The sequence below is a fragment of the Myxocyprinus asiaticus genome, chromosome 34 (assembly GCF_019703515.2).
Source record: "Myxocyprinus asiaticus isolate MX2 ecotype Aquarium Trade chromosome 34, UBuf_Myxa_2, whole genome shotgun sequence".
Lineage (NCBI taxonomy): Eukaryota > Metazoa > Chordata > Actinopteri > Cypriniformes > Catostomidae > Myxocyprinus > Myxocyprinus asiaticus.
Genome location: NC_059377.1, coordinates 38,823,451 through 38,841,726, shown reverse-complemented (window position 1 = coordinate 38,841,726; position 18,276 = coordinate 38,823,451). Strand labels below are relative to the sequence as shown.

The following is an 18,276-nucleotide window of genomic DNA, read 5'->3' as shown; positions in this document are numbered from 1 at the left end:
GATATGTTTAGGAAACATCTCACGAAGCACGTTAATAAAGCGTGTGTAGAGTTCATCAAAACAAGCTGGAGTTTCAGAATTGGGATTCAACTCAGTACAGTGAGTTTTATGAAGGCCAACACAGAATGGGCATTTTTTTCACTTTTCTGTGCTGATTGTGGGAGAAAAATCTTCTGTGTTACAATACTTAATAAAATACAAACATCTCCCTGGTAGATGAAAAAGGAGCAGAAAAATCCATAGACTTCCAGTGGAAAAGGTCCTCACACATATCAAGGGATCAGGATGTCATAGAGACTTGGGGATGGTTTCTTTTGACTTGGGCCAGTAAGCAACCATCTTGCAAACATTTACTAATGCACCTAGCAACCACCTAGAAACATCACAGAATTCACCCCAAACACCCCGACATTGCATAAATTTAAACAAGTATCATATAAATGTACTGCATTTTATTTATTTTTTTTCTTTGGACAATCAAAATCATTTTGACCAAATACAAGATTAAGAGCAGTTTTTCACTGTTTTTAACTCTTAAACGGCTATAAAAAAAAAAAAAAAAAAGACTCGAACACAAAAGAGTGTGTTGACGTTTACAAAATCATACACAATTGTGCTTAAAGGGAAATATTTTTTAAATATATCAATTTCAGTTAAAGGGATAGTTCACCCAAAAATGAAACTTTTCTCATCATTTACTCACCCTAATGCCATCCCAGATGTGTATGACTTTCTGTCTTCTGCTGAACACAAACGAAGATTTTTTAGAAGAATATCTCAGCTCTGTTGTTCCATTCAATGCAAGTGAATGGTGGCAATAACTTTGAAGCTCCAAAAGCAGCATAAAAAAAATTCATATGACATGTGGCCTTTTTGGAAGCGATATGATCTTCTGAAGCAATATGATAGGTGTGGGTGAGAAACAGATACATATTTAAGTCATTTTTTACTATAAATTCTCCTCCCTGACGAGTAGGTGGCAATATGCAGGAAGAATGCAAATTGCAAAAAAAAAAGAATGTGAAAGTGAAAGAGAAAACTGAGATTTATAGAAAAAAGAGAACTTTAATATTGATCTGTTTTTCACCCACACTTATCATCTCAGTTCTGAAGACATGGATTTAACCACTGGAATTGTATGGATTATTTTTATGTTGCCTTTATGTGCTTTTTGGAACTTCAAAGTTCTGGCCACCATTCACTTGCATTGAATGGACCTTCAGAGCTGAAATATTATTGTAAAATTCTTCATTTGTGTTCAGCAGAAGAATGAAAGTCTGTTTACATTTTGACATCAAGATACAATCCTTTTATAATTTCAGTGTTAGTGCAAATATCCGTTGTCGGGTTTTTATAAAGAGCTGATTTTTGATAGTTATAAGCATTGTGTCGTATTTATAAATACACTTATTGGTAGATGAAAGCATTATCAAATTAGCCCAAAAATGAGTTTAGAGTTCTCTTCTCTCCTCTAAGTCAGACATCAAAGAGTAGCTCTGCAGCTCTCTCAGTAATTTCGGATAAACGTCCTCCATAAAAGGCTTCGACCCCTCGTGACTGCTCCGGCATATCCAGGGCTCAGCTCAGTTCCAAATCCATCTGCCCTCAATTCACATTCGTAAAATTCTCCTCAACTACGAAAACAAAGACGAAAAACCCTCTCATCACACACTTGCAGCTGCATTACTGTCCGATCAGAAGCACGACATGCCAAACGGCGCTATTCAGAGTTTTACTTCAGAGTTTCATCTTTAATCCAGAAGTGGCAAAGTGACATTTAAACTGCGTTTCATAATTAAGTTTATTTTTAAAAAGTTATCTGAAAGAAGTCTCTGTGTTGATGACATTAATGTTGCAAAAATTGTTATAAATCTATTAGCATAACTAGATTTTACAAGAAAATGGAAAGTGGAGTGCGTCCGTGTCAAACGTCTCTACTGTTTCTATCCATTCAAAATGCTAAATGGAAACCAGAAATATCAAAAGAGGTTAAAATGAGAACTCCCTGACAAATAACAGCAGCTCAGAACATCTCAAATATTTTTATGAGAAGCCAAATAGTTTAATTTCACTCTTTATCCAAAAGGAAATGGAGTGAAATCGAACCATCAGCCACTAAAGCTCATTTTACTCTTCTCTGCTTTGCACAAAATTGAGTTTTTCAGCACTTGAAGAGTAAAATCCAGCTGCGGTGACAAACTCATCTAAACAGAACTAGACACACTCAGCTACTGTATTTATAACTGAAGATATTCCATTGTGCAGTCTCGGCTGACAGCAATATCTATCTGCAGGTCTATGAATATCTGATGGGGAAAAAAAGATCTCTATTTTGAAGAGCAAGCTCTGTTACCTTGGTTGATTAGTTATGCACAGCTATGTGCACTGATGAAATAAATTATTATACTTGAACATGAAGACAAAATTGATAACAAGAATTTTAAATGCAATTTTTACTTAAAAGTAATTAGATTACAGTAATGAATTACTTTGTAATCACATTACACCCAACGCTGTTTGTGGCGTTACCCAACTTCAATACTTCCTTTAGCGAATCGGATGCTAAAACAAGAGATGTGAAAGAGAGAGAGAGAGAAAAAGAGAGAGAGAGAGAAGTCCTTGAAGTCCAGGAAAATAATTCACTTCCTTGAGAGCTCATTTCCAAGTTACCAGTTAAGTAGTAGAAAGACGCTGACAGCCACATGGCATTTTGATCAAATCAAGTTTGATCGACACTCCAAAAGATGCTAAATTTAGATGTGTACACATCACACAGCAAGCAGGGAGAAAATGAAATCTCTGTTTGCATGGCATGTCAAATCTTACATTTGAGATTACAAGCCGGGAGCACACTATATGATTTTTACAGTCCTTTACGATTGTTGCTTGTTAGACTTTACAATATGATCCCAGTGAGATCTTGGGTAAAAGTCATGGCACATTGTGTGACATTATGTCAGACTGTATGATAAACATTGTAACCAATACTTTGGTTCCAGTCAGCCATTGACCGATTGACATCTGGCGATCATTGGAGAAATCACACTGCACAACTGTGGCACAAAATTTCAGACACTGTCCGAACTTTGTTGGAGGCTAAAGCCCAAAGTATACTTCGATTTTGCGTGAACACTTAGCGTATGTGTACAGTATAGCGTTAGCCTGTCAAAGTATACTTCATTTGAGTGGAAGTATAGGTCTCTGCAGAACAATGGGTGTTTTCCAATCTGTGGGAGTTTTCAAACCGGGATGGGCGTTTCTAAACTATCCAATGAAATTAGGGAATTTCAATGTAGTAATCAGTTGGCGTTTCCAAACCAGGATGGGAGTTTCTAAACTATCCAATGAAAGCAGGGAATCTTAAGAAGGCAAATCATGTAAAGTGGCTTGAAAATGCCCACTGATTGGGAAAAGTCAATTTTTGTTCTGCAGAGACATAAGTCACTTTGAATGTGCTTGTGTACACAGGTGGTTGGCGCATGTGCGCTACAACTTCTATGAGATACTGGACTATCTTTCCTCAGGAGTTCAGACACATAAAGAGGTCTCTATATTCCTTCAGACTCTGGTTATTCAAATGCAGGTGTCTCCTGACATCCTCACACACACGTTCTTGATGTGCATTTCCACATTCGTCTCCTGTTGTTTAGTGGCGATTACATCTTCTAGTGTTTCTTCATGTCAGCAATGGCTCATATGTGAGTCTTGCCACCTCTTGGACCCACTAATTAGTTCAAATAATTCCAGGCGCATGTGCATTTAAAGACACGCAGTATGAAACAACGGGCTGCGTACTTTCAGTGCTCGAGCACTCTGCTTCACGTGTCTGCGTTTGACCGAAGTATACTTTGGGCTTAAGGCCACATCCACATTATTCCATTTTCTTTTGAAAACTCAGTTTGCAGTTTTCTACTGTCATCATTTACCAAAGTATGTTGTAATGGTCTGGAGAGTGTTTTCAAAATGTTCCATTTTAGGTGAAGAAAAAACGCCGTTCTATTGTGGATGAGAGGCGTAAATGTTGCGAAATTAATGCGTTCATCACTATTAATCGGCTATTGGTTGACACGTCACACTAAGCGATCTGAGACTGCTGATTTTGCCCTACGACAAGAGAAATATTTTACGATCTCTGAAATTTGTCTCAGATGGTAAAATCATGGCCAAAATTGTACAATGTGCACCTGGCTTAAAGAAGTATTCAGGATTTAATACCAGTTATGCTCAATTTGTGGCATAATGTTGATTACCACAAAACATTATTAATAATAAAAAAGCTAAGTTCTGGGTTACAGTGAGAAACTTACAATGTAAGTGAATGGGGAATATTTTTGGAGGATTTAATGGCAGAAATGTGAAGTTTATAATTTTATTAAAGGACTTACATTTTCTCTTCTGTTAAAACTCACATATTATTTGAGCTGTAAATTTGTTTAAATCGCCTTTTTTGAGTTTTAGCGTTCACGCAGTTACGTCGTCATGGCAACAATGTTATAAAACTGAATATAACTTTACACAGAAAAGATTAGTAAGTGATTTTATCACACTAAAATCACGTTAACACGCATAATGTTTACATCTTGTGACTATACTTTTGAAATAGTGAGTGTTTTAACGTTTACGGATTGGCTCACTGTAACCAAGATTTTTTTTTTTATGAAATGGAGGAACAAGTTGAAATAAATTTTTGTGGTAATCAATATTATGCCACACAAATGCTGTCAATTGAGCTTATTGAACCTAGAATTTAAGTTGTTTGAGAAGCAGAGACAGTTATTATGTTTTGATTAATTTAGTTTCTTTAGAATAACATGATGGATTTTGTGCAATAAGACATGGCACATTTATTTAAAAAATTATCTGGGTCAATTTTGATATTTATGTTTACTTTAAGAAATGTTAAAGGTTAATGTTTTCTATTCCCCCCAAAAGACCAACACACTTTCATCCCATTAAAGGCTTTTTTAAAGGCTGACCTGTTTTCAAGCTCACCTGAAAACACAAATTTTGAGTATGTGATTGACATTACAGATGTGATCTGTGGCCTGTGAGTGGACGGATCTTTATTTAGGCTGACTGTTGTGCTGCCAGCATGAGTCTCAGCGGTGAGTATATCTGAGTGTTTTTGGCCGCTGCTCAGGTAAGCAATGTGCTGAAGAGAACTCCATTAGAGCGCAGTAAAGTCATGTAATCACATTTCATCTGCCTCCTTCAGCTTGGTGCCAGAAATGAAGGCCACTTTAGAGACACAGAGACCCAGACAAACTCAATCAAGGTTAGCCACTCGTTTGCGCTTACTCACGCTTACACGTAAATATATTTCAGGGAAAAAATAACAGTGGAACACAGATGAAGATGTTTTACTGATTGTCCAGGCTGTTCTTTTCCATACATTAAAAGTACATGGGTACTGAGGCCATTGAGCTCCAAACATGACATAAAAGCACCATAAAATTCTCATAAACATTAGTCCATACACATGTTTGTGTGAACAGACTGAAATGTAAACCTTTGTTTACAGAAAATCTTTCCCTCTGCTTCAACTCTCAAATCTCATTTGCATTTGCATTCAGATTAAAAAATGGTGCGTTGATGTGCCACACCAGGTTTGCCGTTTATAAAGCCACATGTTGAATAACAATTTAAATTTTGATTTTTTTCCTCACACAAAGCTATCATATCACATGCTTCAGAAGAAATAGCTCTTTTTGGAGCTCTACAGTCCCTGGTCACTGTCTAGGGTTGGGAGTCAATTCCAAAATTAATTGATTCTTCGATTACGAGGGGCATTACATCATCTTTTGTCATTCATAATTTTAAACATAAATTGTGTAAAGTATGCTTTATATTGAACTGCTTATTGTGAGATTTCACTTTGCCTCCTGTTTTTTGTTTTATTTCTCCCATTTTCTCCCCAATTTGGAATGCCCAATTCCCAATGCGCTCTAAGTCCTTGTGGTGGTGTAGTGACTTGCCTCAATCCGGGCGGCAGAGGACGAACCTCAGTTGCCTCTGCATCTGAGACCGTCAATCCGCACATCTTATCACATGGCTTGTTGAACACTACGTGGAGACGTAGCGCGTGTGGAGGCCCACGCTATTCTCCGCGGCATCCACGCACAACTCACCATGTGCCCCACCGAGAGTGAGAGCCACATTATAGCGACCATGAGGAGGTTAACCCATGTGACTCTACCAACCCTAGCAACTGGGATTCTTAGGAGACCTGGCTGGAGTCACTCAGCACACCCTGGATTGGAACTCGTGACTCCAGGGTTGGTAGTCAGTGTCAATACTCGCTGAGCTACCCAGGCCCCCTTCCTCCCATTTTTTCTTAAGAAACAAGAACATTAGTCTGGAATCGACTCGATTCCAAAAATTCTTGAATTGAACAGCCAACCCAATCTCCTGAGAAGTCGTACAAATTTTTATGAGTTGGCTTAATCGTATGAAATCATAAGATTGCGTTCATTTGAATTCGTGCAAATTCTAGTTGTGCAAGTACCCGGATGTGTAATGCAGAAGTAAGCAAAAGTACCACGAAGGTACGTTGATTTAATGCTTATTAATTTTATGCCCTAACCCAAATCCCATATCTAAACCTAACCATAGAGTCTGTGAGGATGATTTGAAGTGTAAAGAGTATGTTTTGTATGACAGAAGAAAGTAGTTGTCTTCATTTTTGGGTGAACTATCCCTTTAACATGACAATCACGCACTCACACAAAATGACGTGACTTGCTTTCAGTTCTACAACACTCTTAAAACCCTTCAAGCGAAAACATGTCGACAAAAGTTGTGATTGCTCAGAATTTACATTCGCAGGTGTTGCTGTGATAACTCAACAGAATCCAACAGTGTGTACAGCTGGAGGGAAGGCTTTGATCTTAACATCAGTGTGTGACGAGGAGGGCGTGGCCGGGCAGTGAGGGTGCACAGCCGGCGCTGAGTCACCTAATCAGCTGGGAGGGGGATAAAGACGAGCCGGGGGGCCAATTCGAGAGAGAGAGAGAGAGAGAGAGAGAGAGAGACACGCGCAGCTGCTGTGTGTGTGTGTGTGTGTGTGTGTGTGTGTGTGTGTGTGCGCGTGCATGTGTGCGCGTGCATGTGTGTGTGTGTGTGCGTGTGCACATCTATGTGTTTTATGTTATGTTCAGTTCTTTTATGTCATTAAAGTTATGTTGACTCTTCTGCCGCCTCCTCCTTGCCCATCCTGAACCCATTACACAGTGTTTGAGGGTCCACAGAATACACACATTACAACACACATAATGAGAACACTGACACGGTTAAGAGACACATACATGACAGTATGGTTTGAATGAGAGAGAGAGAGAGAGAGAGAGCTCCCTAGGTGCTTTGGTAGAATGCACATTTACAGCTGACAGGTTGTTAATAGATAAGACCTACCCTAAGAGGCCACAAAACTAGTACACACACACACAGGTTTACCTGCATAGCTATCTAAATGGGGACATACCATAGACGTCTGTCGCTTTCAAATAAAGCTATAATAGCAAAAAGTACCGAAAATTAGTACTTGGCCATGGATTTTTGGACATTTTACATAATGAAACCATGTTTGTTTAGAAATGTACCAAGGTGTTCTTTGAAGTCCCTTGGGGTACCATGTAAATATCATGGTATATTGTTATTATTCAGTAACATTGTACAGCATATACCAAGGTACCATGGTATTGCAACCTGATTCCATACTGCCACATGACCCAAACATACCACAACACACATTACCAGAAGAACATCTGAATCACACACTCATACACACTAACAGACAGACACTCATTCATGGCTTGCCAGACTAACTCTGTCCAAGTCGCTCGTTTGTGCTTCATTCGCTGGGGTTTCTGGCACATTTCTTAGTTTCACAGCTCAGAAATAAAGCGACAGGAAAGACAAGATTCACTAGCCTTTTCTCACTCAGAATACTGAGCACCTATCACAAATGAGCATGCAATTTTGAGCACAAAATAATGGATTTTCTTTTTTTTTAAATGTAATTTTTTCTTTGCAGTTTAGTCCTGCGGTGTAACAAACTAATTCTTAAAAGTCAAAATATTCCATGTAGTCTCTCAATTAATATGATGTCATAAAAATTGCATGTATAATTGTACAATTATAAATTTTTGGAAAGTAACGCAAGCTGAATATTTGGAAGCAAGATTCTGCCAGAAAAAGGTATATCTGACCCATTATCTCACAACTGTGGCTTTATTTCTGTATTTATTTTTGTATTTCTTGTAATTGCAAATTATAAAGTCGCAATTGCGAGAAATAAAGTTGAGATTTAAAGATGAAGTTGTAAGAAATAAAGTCTTTTCTGGAAAATTGCCAGATATGAACTAACAACTGCAAGAAATAAAATAGAAGTTGTGTGATTTACACTCACAACTGTGAGAAATAAGGTCACTATTGCTAGATATAAACCCACATTAGCAAGATATAAACTTGAAATTGAGCAATATAAAGTCCCAATTGCAAGTAAAGTCACAATTGTGAGATATAACCAAAACTGCACAAAAAAAAAAAAAAAAAAATAGTCGAAATTGCATGATAGAAAGTTGCAATTGCGAGAATCAAAGTCACAATTTCGAGAAATAAATCCACTATTGTGAGAAATAATTGAAATTTTGCAATATAAAGTAGCAATTGCAAAAGATAAAGTTATAATTGTACAATAAAACTAAATTTCAAGAAATAGAGTCTAAATTGTGTGATAGAAAGTGGCAATTACAAGAATTAGTCCAAATTTCGAGAAATAAAGTCACTATTGTGAGATACAAATCCACAACTGTGAGAAATAAAGTGGACGTTTTAAAACATAAAGTCGCAATTGTAAGAAATAAAGTTGCATTTGTTAGAAAAAAGTCAAAATTATATATATATATATTTTTTTATTTACTTTGTGGCAGGATCATGGCACAATAGGGATTTGAACTCACACCACAGTAAAATGTATCAGAGCATGCACACAAACCACTAAGCCACAGCTCTGACAAGAAAGAATTTCTATGGAAGGCAAATTATCCTTTAACTATGACAAATTAATTGATCTCTTGTTGCATAAAATTAAATATACTTACTGTATGCATTGTACAGTTATCACGCACATACTAAAAAAAAAAAAAAAGGCAATTTTCGCGTAAGCCAGAACTAATGAGACTGACAAATGCAATACACTCCATCCACCTTTTTACTAAAAAAACAAACAAACAAACAAACAAACAACAAAAAAAAAACTAATCAGGTGACATAAAACATCTTATGAAGCAGACAGATGCCCAAGAACTCAGGAACATCCTGCTCAGTTAGAGTAATACTCACTGCACAGAATTAAACAACATCACACTGGTGTTGACTGCAAATAATGCAAGGCTGCTGCCATGGAGGTCATACTGAGAGAAAAATCAAGTCATAAACACTGTGCTATCATGGGGCTCTAGCAAAATCTGCATAGACAGAAGTGATTTATGGGTATTGGGGGCGTCAGACTGAAACTATGAAGCGGAAGCTCACTCTACATTATTCGTGTAATGGAATTTCATGCTCTGTCTCTCTCTCTCTTGTTATATGATAAGAAATGTTTCTCACATTAGATATAATATTCACTATGTAAATAGTGAAAGTTTTGGAGCCAAAGTCTAGCAGTTAGCACACATGTGAGTTGCCCAAGTACATCCAGTTGAGTTGGGTGCAATCACTGGCACAAAAGTGCAATTAAATGCAAGCCATTTTGTCTCAAAAGTATCAATAAATGCAACAGCACATATATTTTTAAGACAGATTACAAATTAGCATTTAATTACAGAAAAACTATACCTGTATTTAGTTGTGAATTTCATTGTGAGCTCACAAAACAGTGTATACACCACAAGCCAAAAGTTTTGACGCACCTACTCGTTCTCTATTTTGAACATTTTAGAATAAAAGTTTAGTCATGAAATAATCCAAAAACAATAAAATAATACAAATGGAAGTATGGGAATTATGTAGTAACCCAAAAACAAATATTAAAAAAAAAAAAAACATCTAGATTAAAGATCTGCACACTCTGTTCTTGCACACCACAGTATAGGAGTTTTCATGTATGCTGGACACTTGTTGGCTGCTTTGCCTCCACTATCTGGTCAAAATAAAATAAAATAAAAATAAATAAAATGTAAAACAAATTACATTTTATATATATATATATATATATATATATATATATATATATATATATATATATATATATATATATTATACATAATAAAATGCCATTATACGTATGCAAATAAAATAAAAGACAGGAAAATAAAAATTATATATAAAATATATTTAAATAAAATAAAAGTAAAATAAAAATTTAGTATTTTTATTTAGTAAGGAGTAAAAATTTGTCTACAAACTAATTTCAAACTAATTTAAAATGTAAAAAATAATTTCTTGATCATGAGAAAATAAATTCAGTGACGAGTGCCCAAACATTTGAATGGTATTGTACTGTATATATTTGTATATATTATTTGTATGAGTGCATTTAATGTAGGCATTCATACGGTATATTCCACATATGTATTAGGGCTGTCAATCTATTACAAATTTTAATCAAATTAATTACATGAAATGACAATTAATTAATCAAATTAATCACATATAGGCCCCCAAATATAAATTATACATTATAATTCAAGTTATTATAAATATGTCCATACTGATGATGTTTCATCATGTTGTGAATAACTAGCCAGTCAACAAACATCTCCAATAACACCATGTAAATCCAGTTTTCGCCAGCAGCCTTACATCTTGCTTTAACTAGTGATGTCCTTCTACATCTACTGATATCCTTCCTTCCACTCAATAAAACAGTGACAAAAGCCCCCCCCCCCCCCCAAAACAGATTTGTAAAATCATATATCTAAAGCTCTAGAATATGTCTTGGAGTGTTAACACTTATTTGATAATAACTCTCACACAGGTCTGTGTCACTAAAGAATTTCACAGTGATAAACAGCAGCATGGACTGAATGAAACAGCTCAACGTAGGAATCTGAGGAGGCCTTAAGTGAAACCATATGTCTCAGCTTACAGCCCCATTGAGAAACAAGCCCCTGATTTGTGTTGAGTTGAGAAACGTGCTGGATGTGAGCATTCATAAAACAACACCAGTTACAATATGAGTAATTTCAGTACTCCGCGAGCAGAGAGATTGTATCCTGAGTCTGCTCAGTAAGTATGAGGCTAAACCGATGTGTCAAGCGGTTTTGATTGTTGAAAAAGAGGTTAAGAGATACAGGGTTATCCTAGTTTTCAATTTTTATTTATTTCTTATTTCCTTTTCATTTTTTTTTTCAACTTTAAAATGTATCCTTTCAATTTACTTTTCTTTTTCTTTTCTTTTTTTTTCTAGTTTCACTTTATTTTTTCAGAACATTTCGCTTTTCACTTTATTTAATTTTTATTTTAGCTTAAGTATTTTAGCGCTGCCAAAGTTTATGCATTAACTGATATTATTTTAATATATTTAACAAAGTTACATTTTTAAAGTCTGTCTAGTGTTATCACTATCTATACCTTAAATTAATCTACACCACCTACTGATTACCTGCAATTGTTATTTTAAAGGGACAGTGCACCTCAAAATGAAAATGGTGTCATCATTTACTCACCCTTATGTTGTTACTAACCTGTATGACTTTCTTTCTTACGTGAAACACAAAAGGAGATGTTAGGCACCGATTGTTAGGAACTGAGAGCCTCAGTCACCATTCACTTTCAGTGTATATAAAAAGATGCAATGACAGTGAATGGTGACTGTGAGGCTAACATTGTGTCTTACGTCTCCTTATGTGTTCCATGAAAGAAGGAAAGTACGGGTTTGGAACAACATGAAGGTGAGTAAATGATGACACCATTTTCATTTTTGGGTGAACTATCCCTTTAAGGATCTATTTCTACTTGATCTAACACTTTAAAATGACTGTTGTTTGTGTAACCAAATGTAATCTGTATCTGATACAGACATATTAGATAACAATTCTGACTTAAATTAAACCAGTTAATTTAAATGTTACTACATGAAGCATATTTTTAGGTTACCTGTCAAAAATATATTTTTTAATATAGTGGCTTTTTCATATTTAATGAAGGTGGAATGTTAAGATTTCAAAATGCATAATATGCTATCTATCAAAAACTGAAATTAATTCAAGCTGAGATAGCAGAGCACCATACAGACCGAGATATTACATGGCGTAATAGTATTATTACAACCCTCCCCAGCGAGTGACTTGGGTATCAATGCAGCCAAACAACCAAAATGACATTCAGATGTAATTACTGTGCATCAATGACTGGCACAAGGGCGACCAGATACACCCCCTATGCCCCCAAACATGCTCAGAATCAGATTTGGTGCCTTTAAAATGTATTTTGGCTCATTGATTTGTGGTAATCTGATCATGCTGTTTTTAAATTGTATAAAAGACTATTCGTCCAAACCTCAGTTTAAGACATAATCTGATCAACTGGCTGTCAGATCCTGCCTTTGAGTAAGTCATATTAATCATGCAGTGGTTTGATATGAGACATCTTTCTTTTTTTCATTTTTTTTGCCAGAGTAATTGTTTGATATTGGGGGGGGGCTTCATTGTGTGCTTCCTGTTTCAAAACCAGACACTGAGAGTGGATATGTAAACATTAATTATTTTATTAATTTTTTTTTGTACTTTCCATTTTAAAATGTGTCCTTTCAATTTAGTTTAGTTTCCATTGATTTCCATTTACACTTTTTCAGTGTTTTCTAGTTTCAATTTAGTTTGTCAGTATATATATATACAGTATATATATATATATATATATATATATATATATATATATATATATATATATATATATATATTAGTGTATTTAGTTTTTATTTTAGTTTAGTTTAAGCATTTTAAGGCCACCAAAGTTCATGCGTGAACAGATATACAGTAATCTAAATATGTTTAATGTTAATGGTTAGCGTTCAATTTCTCAAGGCCGCCAAAACAGAGCCAACCCACCAAGGTATGGACTTTACAAGACCCTGAAGGTGTCCTGTGGTATCTGGCACCAAGACATTAGCAGTAGATCCTTCAAGTCCTGTAAGTTGTGAGGTGTTGCCACCATGGATCAGACTTGTTGGTCCAGCACATCCCACAGATGCTTAATCGGATTCAGATCTGGAGAATCTGGAGGTCAGGGCAACACCTTGAACTGTTCATCATGTTCCTTAAACCATTCCCAAACAATGTGTGCAGTGAGGTAGGGCGCATGATCCTGCTGAAAGAGCCCACTGCCATCAGGAAATACCATTGACATGAAGTGCCTGGTCTGCAATGATGTTAAGGTAAATGGCATGTGTCAAAGTGACGTTCACATGAATGGCCGGACCCAGGGTTTCTCAGCAGAGCATTGCCCAGAGCATCACACTGCCTCCACCGGCTTGTCGTCTACCCACAGTGCATCCTGGTGCCAATACTTCCCCAGGTATACGGTACACACGTACATGGCCGTCCATGTAATGAAAAAAACGGGACTCATCGGACCAGGCAACCTTCTTCCACTGTTCCAAGGTCCAGTTCCGATGCTCGTGTGCCCATTGCAGGCGCATTCAACGGTGGACAGGTGTTATCATGGCACTCTGACCGGTCTATGCAGCCCCATACGCAGCAGCGTGCGCTGCACTGTGTGTTGAGACACATTTCTCCTGTAACCATCATTAAACTTTTCTGTGACTTGTGCCACAGTAGACCTTCTGTCGGTTCGGACAATATGGGATAGCCTTCGTTGCCCTCATGCATCGATGAGCCTTGGGGGTCCAACATGCTGTCGCCAGTTTGTGGTTTGTCCCTCCTCAGACCACTGTCGGTAGGTACTCACCACTGTTGACCGAGAGCACCCCACAAGCCTTGCCATTTCAGAGATGCTCTGACCCAGTCATCTGGCTATTGTCAAAGTCTAGGCCCGTGTCACTCAGGTCTTTACTCTTGCCCATTTATCCTGCATTCAACACATTGACTACGAAAACTGATTGTTAATTTACCATCTAGTCTACCCAGACCTTGACATGTGGCCTTGTTAGGAGATGATCAACATTATTTGCTTCACCTGTGAGAGGTCATAATGTTTTGGTCATCAGTGTATATATACAGTTGAGCTCAAAAGTTTGCATACCCTTGGAGTACTGGTAATATATGTACCATTTTTAAAGAAAACATGAGTTAGCAGGCAAAACACATTTCTTTTATTTCATATTCAACTGTAGGTTATAACAGAATGGCACAAACATTAAACAAAACAGGGCAACAATGAAAAAAATTAAATGACCCCTGTTCATAAGTCTGCATACCCTTAGTTCTTAATACTGTGTATTGCCCCCTTTAACATCAATGACATTGTGCAGTCTTTTGTAATAGTTGTCTATGAGGCCCCAAATTCTTGCAGGTGGTATAGCTGCCCAATCGTCTTGGCAAAATGCCTCCAGGTCATGCAAAGTCTTTGGCCTTCTCGCATGAACCGCACGTTTGAGATCTCCCCAGAGTGGCTCGATGATATTAAGGTCAGGAAACTGTGATGGCCACTCCAGAACCTTCACCTTTTTCTGCTGTAACCACTGGAGGGTCAACTTGGCCTTGTGCTTAGGGTCATTGTCGTGCTAGAAAGTACAAGAGCATCCCATGCGCAGCTTTCGTGCAGAAGAATGCAAATTGTCTGCCAGTATTTTCTGATAACATGCTGCGTTCATCTTGCCATCAATTTTCACAAGATTCCCTGTGACTTTAGAGTTCACACACCCCCAAAACATCAGTGAGCCACCACCATGCTTCACAGTGGGGATGGTATTCTTTTCACTATAGGCCTTGTTGACCCCTCTCCAAACATAGCATTTATGGTTGTGACCATAAAGCTCTATTTTGGTCTCGTCACTCCAAATTTCAATTTGCCACAAGCTGTGAGGCATGTCAAGGTGTTGTCGGGCATATTGTAACCGGGCTTTTTTTTTGGCATTGGCGCAGTAAAGGCTTCTTTCTGGCAACTCAACCATGCAACTCATTTTTGTTCAAGTATCGTCATATTGTGCTCCTTGAAACAACTACACTGTCTTTTTCCAGAGCAGCCTGTATTTCTCCTGAGGTTACCTGTGGGTTTTTCTTTGTATCCCAAACAATTCTTCTGGCAGTTTTTGCTGAAATATTTCTTGGTCTACCTGACCTTGGCTTGGTATCAAGAGATCCCCGAATTTTCCACTTCTTAATAAGTGATTGAACAGTACTGACTGGCATTTTCAAGGCTTTGGATATCTTTTTATATCCTTTTCCATTTTTATAAAGTTCCATTACCTTGTTACGCAGGTCTTTTGACAGTTCTTTTCTGCTCCCCATGGCTCAGTATCTAGCCTGCCCAGTGCATCCACGTGAGAGCTAACAAACTCATTGACTATTTATACACAGACACTAATTGCAATTTTAAAAGCCACAGGTGTGGGAAATTAAACTTTAATTGCCATTTAAACCTGTGTGTGTCACCTTGTGTGTCTGTAACAAGGCCAAACATTCAAGGGTATGTAAACTTTTGATCAGGGCCATTTGGGTGATTTCTGTTATCATTATGATTTAAAAAGGAGCCAAACAACTATGTGATAATAAATGGCTTCGTATGATCACTATCCTTAAATAAAAGATTTTTTTGCATGATCAGTCATATTTTCAAAATCAATGCCAATTGACAATTTCTGCCAGATTATGCAAACTTTTGAGTACAACTGTATATATATATATATATATATATATATATATATATATATATATATATATATATATATATATATAAGAGAAAATTAATATTTATTAAGATCTCTTGATGATTCTTTCTATGTAAGAAAAACTCAGTTGGCTCTCAGGATAGTTAGAAGATCCCTCTGCTCCATCTCAGCACTGATTCATCGTGACAGCTCTAGATTTATCATCACACAGATGTTCAGATCTTTCCAGTCTTTCAGGTTCCTGCATGGACGCTTGTTGCGAGACTGTCGAAACGATAGGCAACAGCTGGCAACGGAGTCGTTTCCTCTGACCCAAGTGCATTCGAATGGCGACCCCTAAATAAAACTGTCAGATGTGGTTAGATATGGGCGCTGCAAGGGACTGTGCCAACTCCACCCACTTCTCGGAATCTGCCATCTGTTAAATATACCACATACGAGCCAGAAGAACTCTGAGACGTGCAACATCCAGAGGGGCTGGCGAACATTCAAACAAGCTTCATAAGAAGAGTAAAAATATTTGAAGTTATTTTTTTTTTTTCAACACACTCTGATAAATGAAAAGTCAAAGCAGAGGAAATCTATAACAGTGTCACAGCAAATGAAAACTTTTTATTTTTCACATAATAGCAAACAAAAACAGAAGCAGATGAAGCGGATAAGATGATTTAGGATGTCTCAGAAAGACGGTCACACCATGTACCATTCTGTTACGACTGACAAATGAGATCAGTGTTGGGAAAAATTTATTTATGTAAGAGTCTCTTTGGGCTAATGAGTTTGTTTTATATAATTTATTGATATGAGAAATGGCGAAAATAAAATACCTGCGATTTAGACATATAATGGATCACTCTTGCAGTCTAGGCAGAGGAGAAAAATGTCTGTAACTGATCTAATAGAGTACTGTAGCTTAGTTATTTTGTTGGCTGTAATTCTAGAGACTTTGTTTAGGGTTTTTCCAAAATCTCTAAACAAAGACCAACATTTCTAACACTTACTCCACCAAGAGCTTTCAAGCTACATCAACCAAACTTGGCACAGACCTTCAGACTGTCCTGACTTAGTGTGCTGTGTCTTTTCTTACTCATCAGACTTTTTTTGTCCTTCATCTGACCTTCACAATAGCCAAAAATCCCATAGACTTACATTGGCATATATATCTATCTGTCTATCTATCAGACATTTCCTGTTGGACCTGCAAATCTTCAAAATCAAGCTTTTAAAATTATTTTTAACTTTCAGACAATGCCTTGTCCAGCCAGCATCAAAGTGTGTCTTGACTAACTTTATTTTTCTATTTAAAGTTGAAGTCATTTATTTCTATGACACTAGCAGCATAAACTGAACTGTAAAACTAATGACTGTTTAAAAACAGGTCCCAGAAACACTCTGACACTGACAAACGGTTAGTCCCGCCCAAAAGTGACCGCACTTTTAGTTTCTGAATATTAAAATGGGAATGGAAAATGTAGGAATGGGAAAAGTTAGTGGAAAAACGTTTGTACTGCGCTGGATATGGTAAAGTGCTTGCTTCTGTATTTGATTCATTAAGCTAGTTTACCATTATTGGGACATACAACAACGCCATAAAAAAGGGCATTTCGATACCACCTTCAATTTCAAATCAATTGACTAGCGTATTTGTGGGCAATAGTAGCCCAAAAAGCATTTACAATATTTGAAAACCCACCAAAAGTAGTACACTATCTGGTCATCTTCAATGTTTTTAACATACTATAGACAAGTCTTTAAACAAAAACAAAAGAGTATTCTTAGCAGAGTGACTTCTGTTGGCCAGGAGGTGCATCTACGTGCATGAAATACAACAATTACTTACATATTCGCCATAGGTGTCCTGTATGACCGGAGGGGGAGGTCTGTAGCCAGCTGGGGGTGGGGCTCCTCTTGCTCTCTGTGAGGCAACGCCCCTTCCTCTGGTAGATGGAACCCTGCTGGGAGGTGCTCCTCTGGGCACAACACCTCGTGGAACCGCAGCCTGAGGAGGAGGAACGCCCCCTCGACTCCTGCACAACAAACACCTTAACTCACATGTTCGCAAATATTATGCAAATAATATTTATTATGTGTATAATATTGTGATATGTGAAATATTATAGAATTTTGCTTTACGTTAACATTAGTTAATGCATTAGGTATGTTGAACTAACATTAAACAATATATTTTTTTACAGCATTAATCATTACATTATTAATCGTTGTTAATGTTTGTTAATAAAAATACAATTGTTAATTGTTAGTTCATGTTAATTTATAGTGCATTAACTAATGTTAGCATATATATATATATTTTAAATAAAAAAATAAAGAAATTAACATTAACCAAGATTAATAAATGCTATAAAAGTATTGTTTATTGTTAGTTCATGTTAACGAATGTTGGTAACTAATGTTAACAAATTGAAACTTATTGTAAAGTGTTACCTTTTTTCTTTTTTTTTCTTTTTTTATATTTTATTGAAATT

At 36.8% G+C, this 18,276-nt stretch overlaps 1 protein-coding gene across 1 annotated transcript in view; it reads right to left on the bottom strand.

The window, feature by feature from the left end:
* khdrbs3 (KH domain containing, RNA binding, signal transduction associated 3) overlaps positions 1-18,276 on the bottom strand; it is a 166,547-nt gene that overhangs the window by 26,716 nt on the left and 121,555 nt on the right. Inside the window, exon 6 of the mRNA XM_051670212.1 lies at positions 17,631-17,817. Coding sequence (XP_051526172.1) covers positions 17,631-17,817 — 187 coding nt within the window. The remainder of the gene's footprint in view (positions 1-17,630; positions 17,818-18,276) is intronic.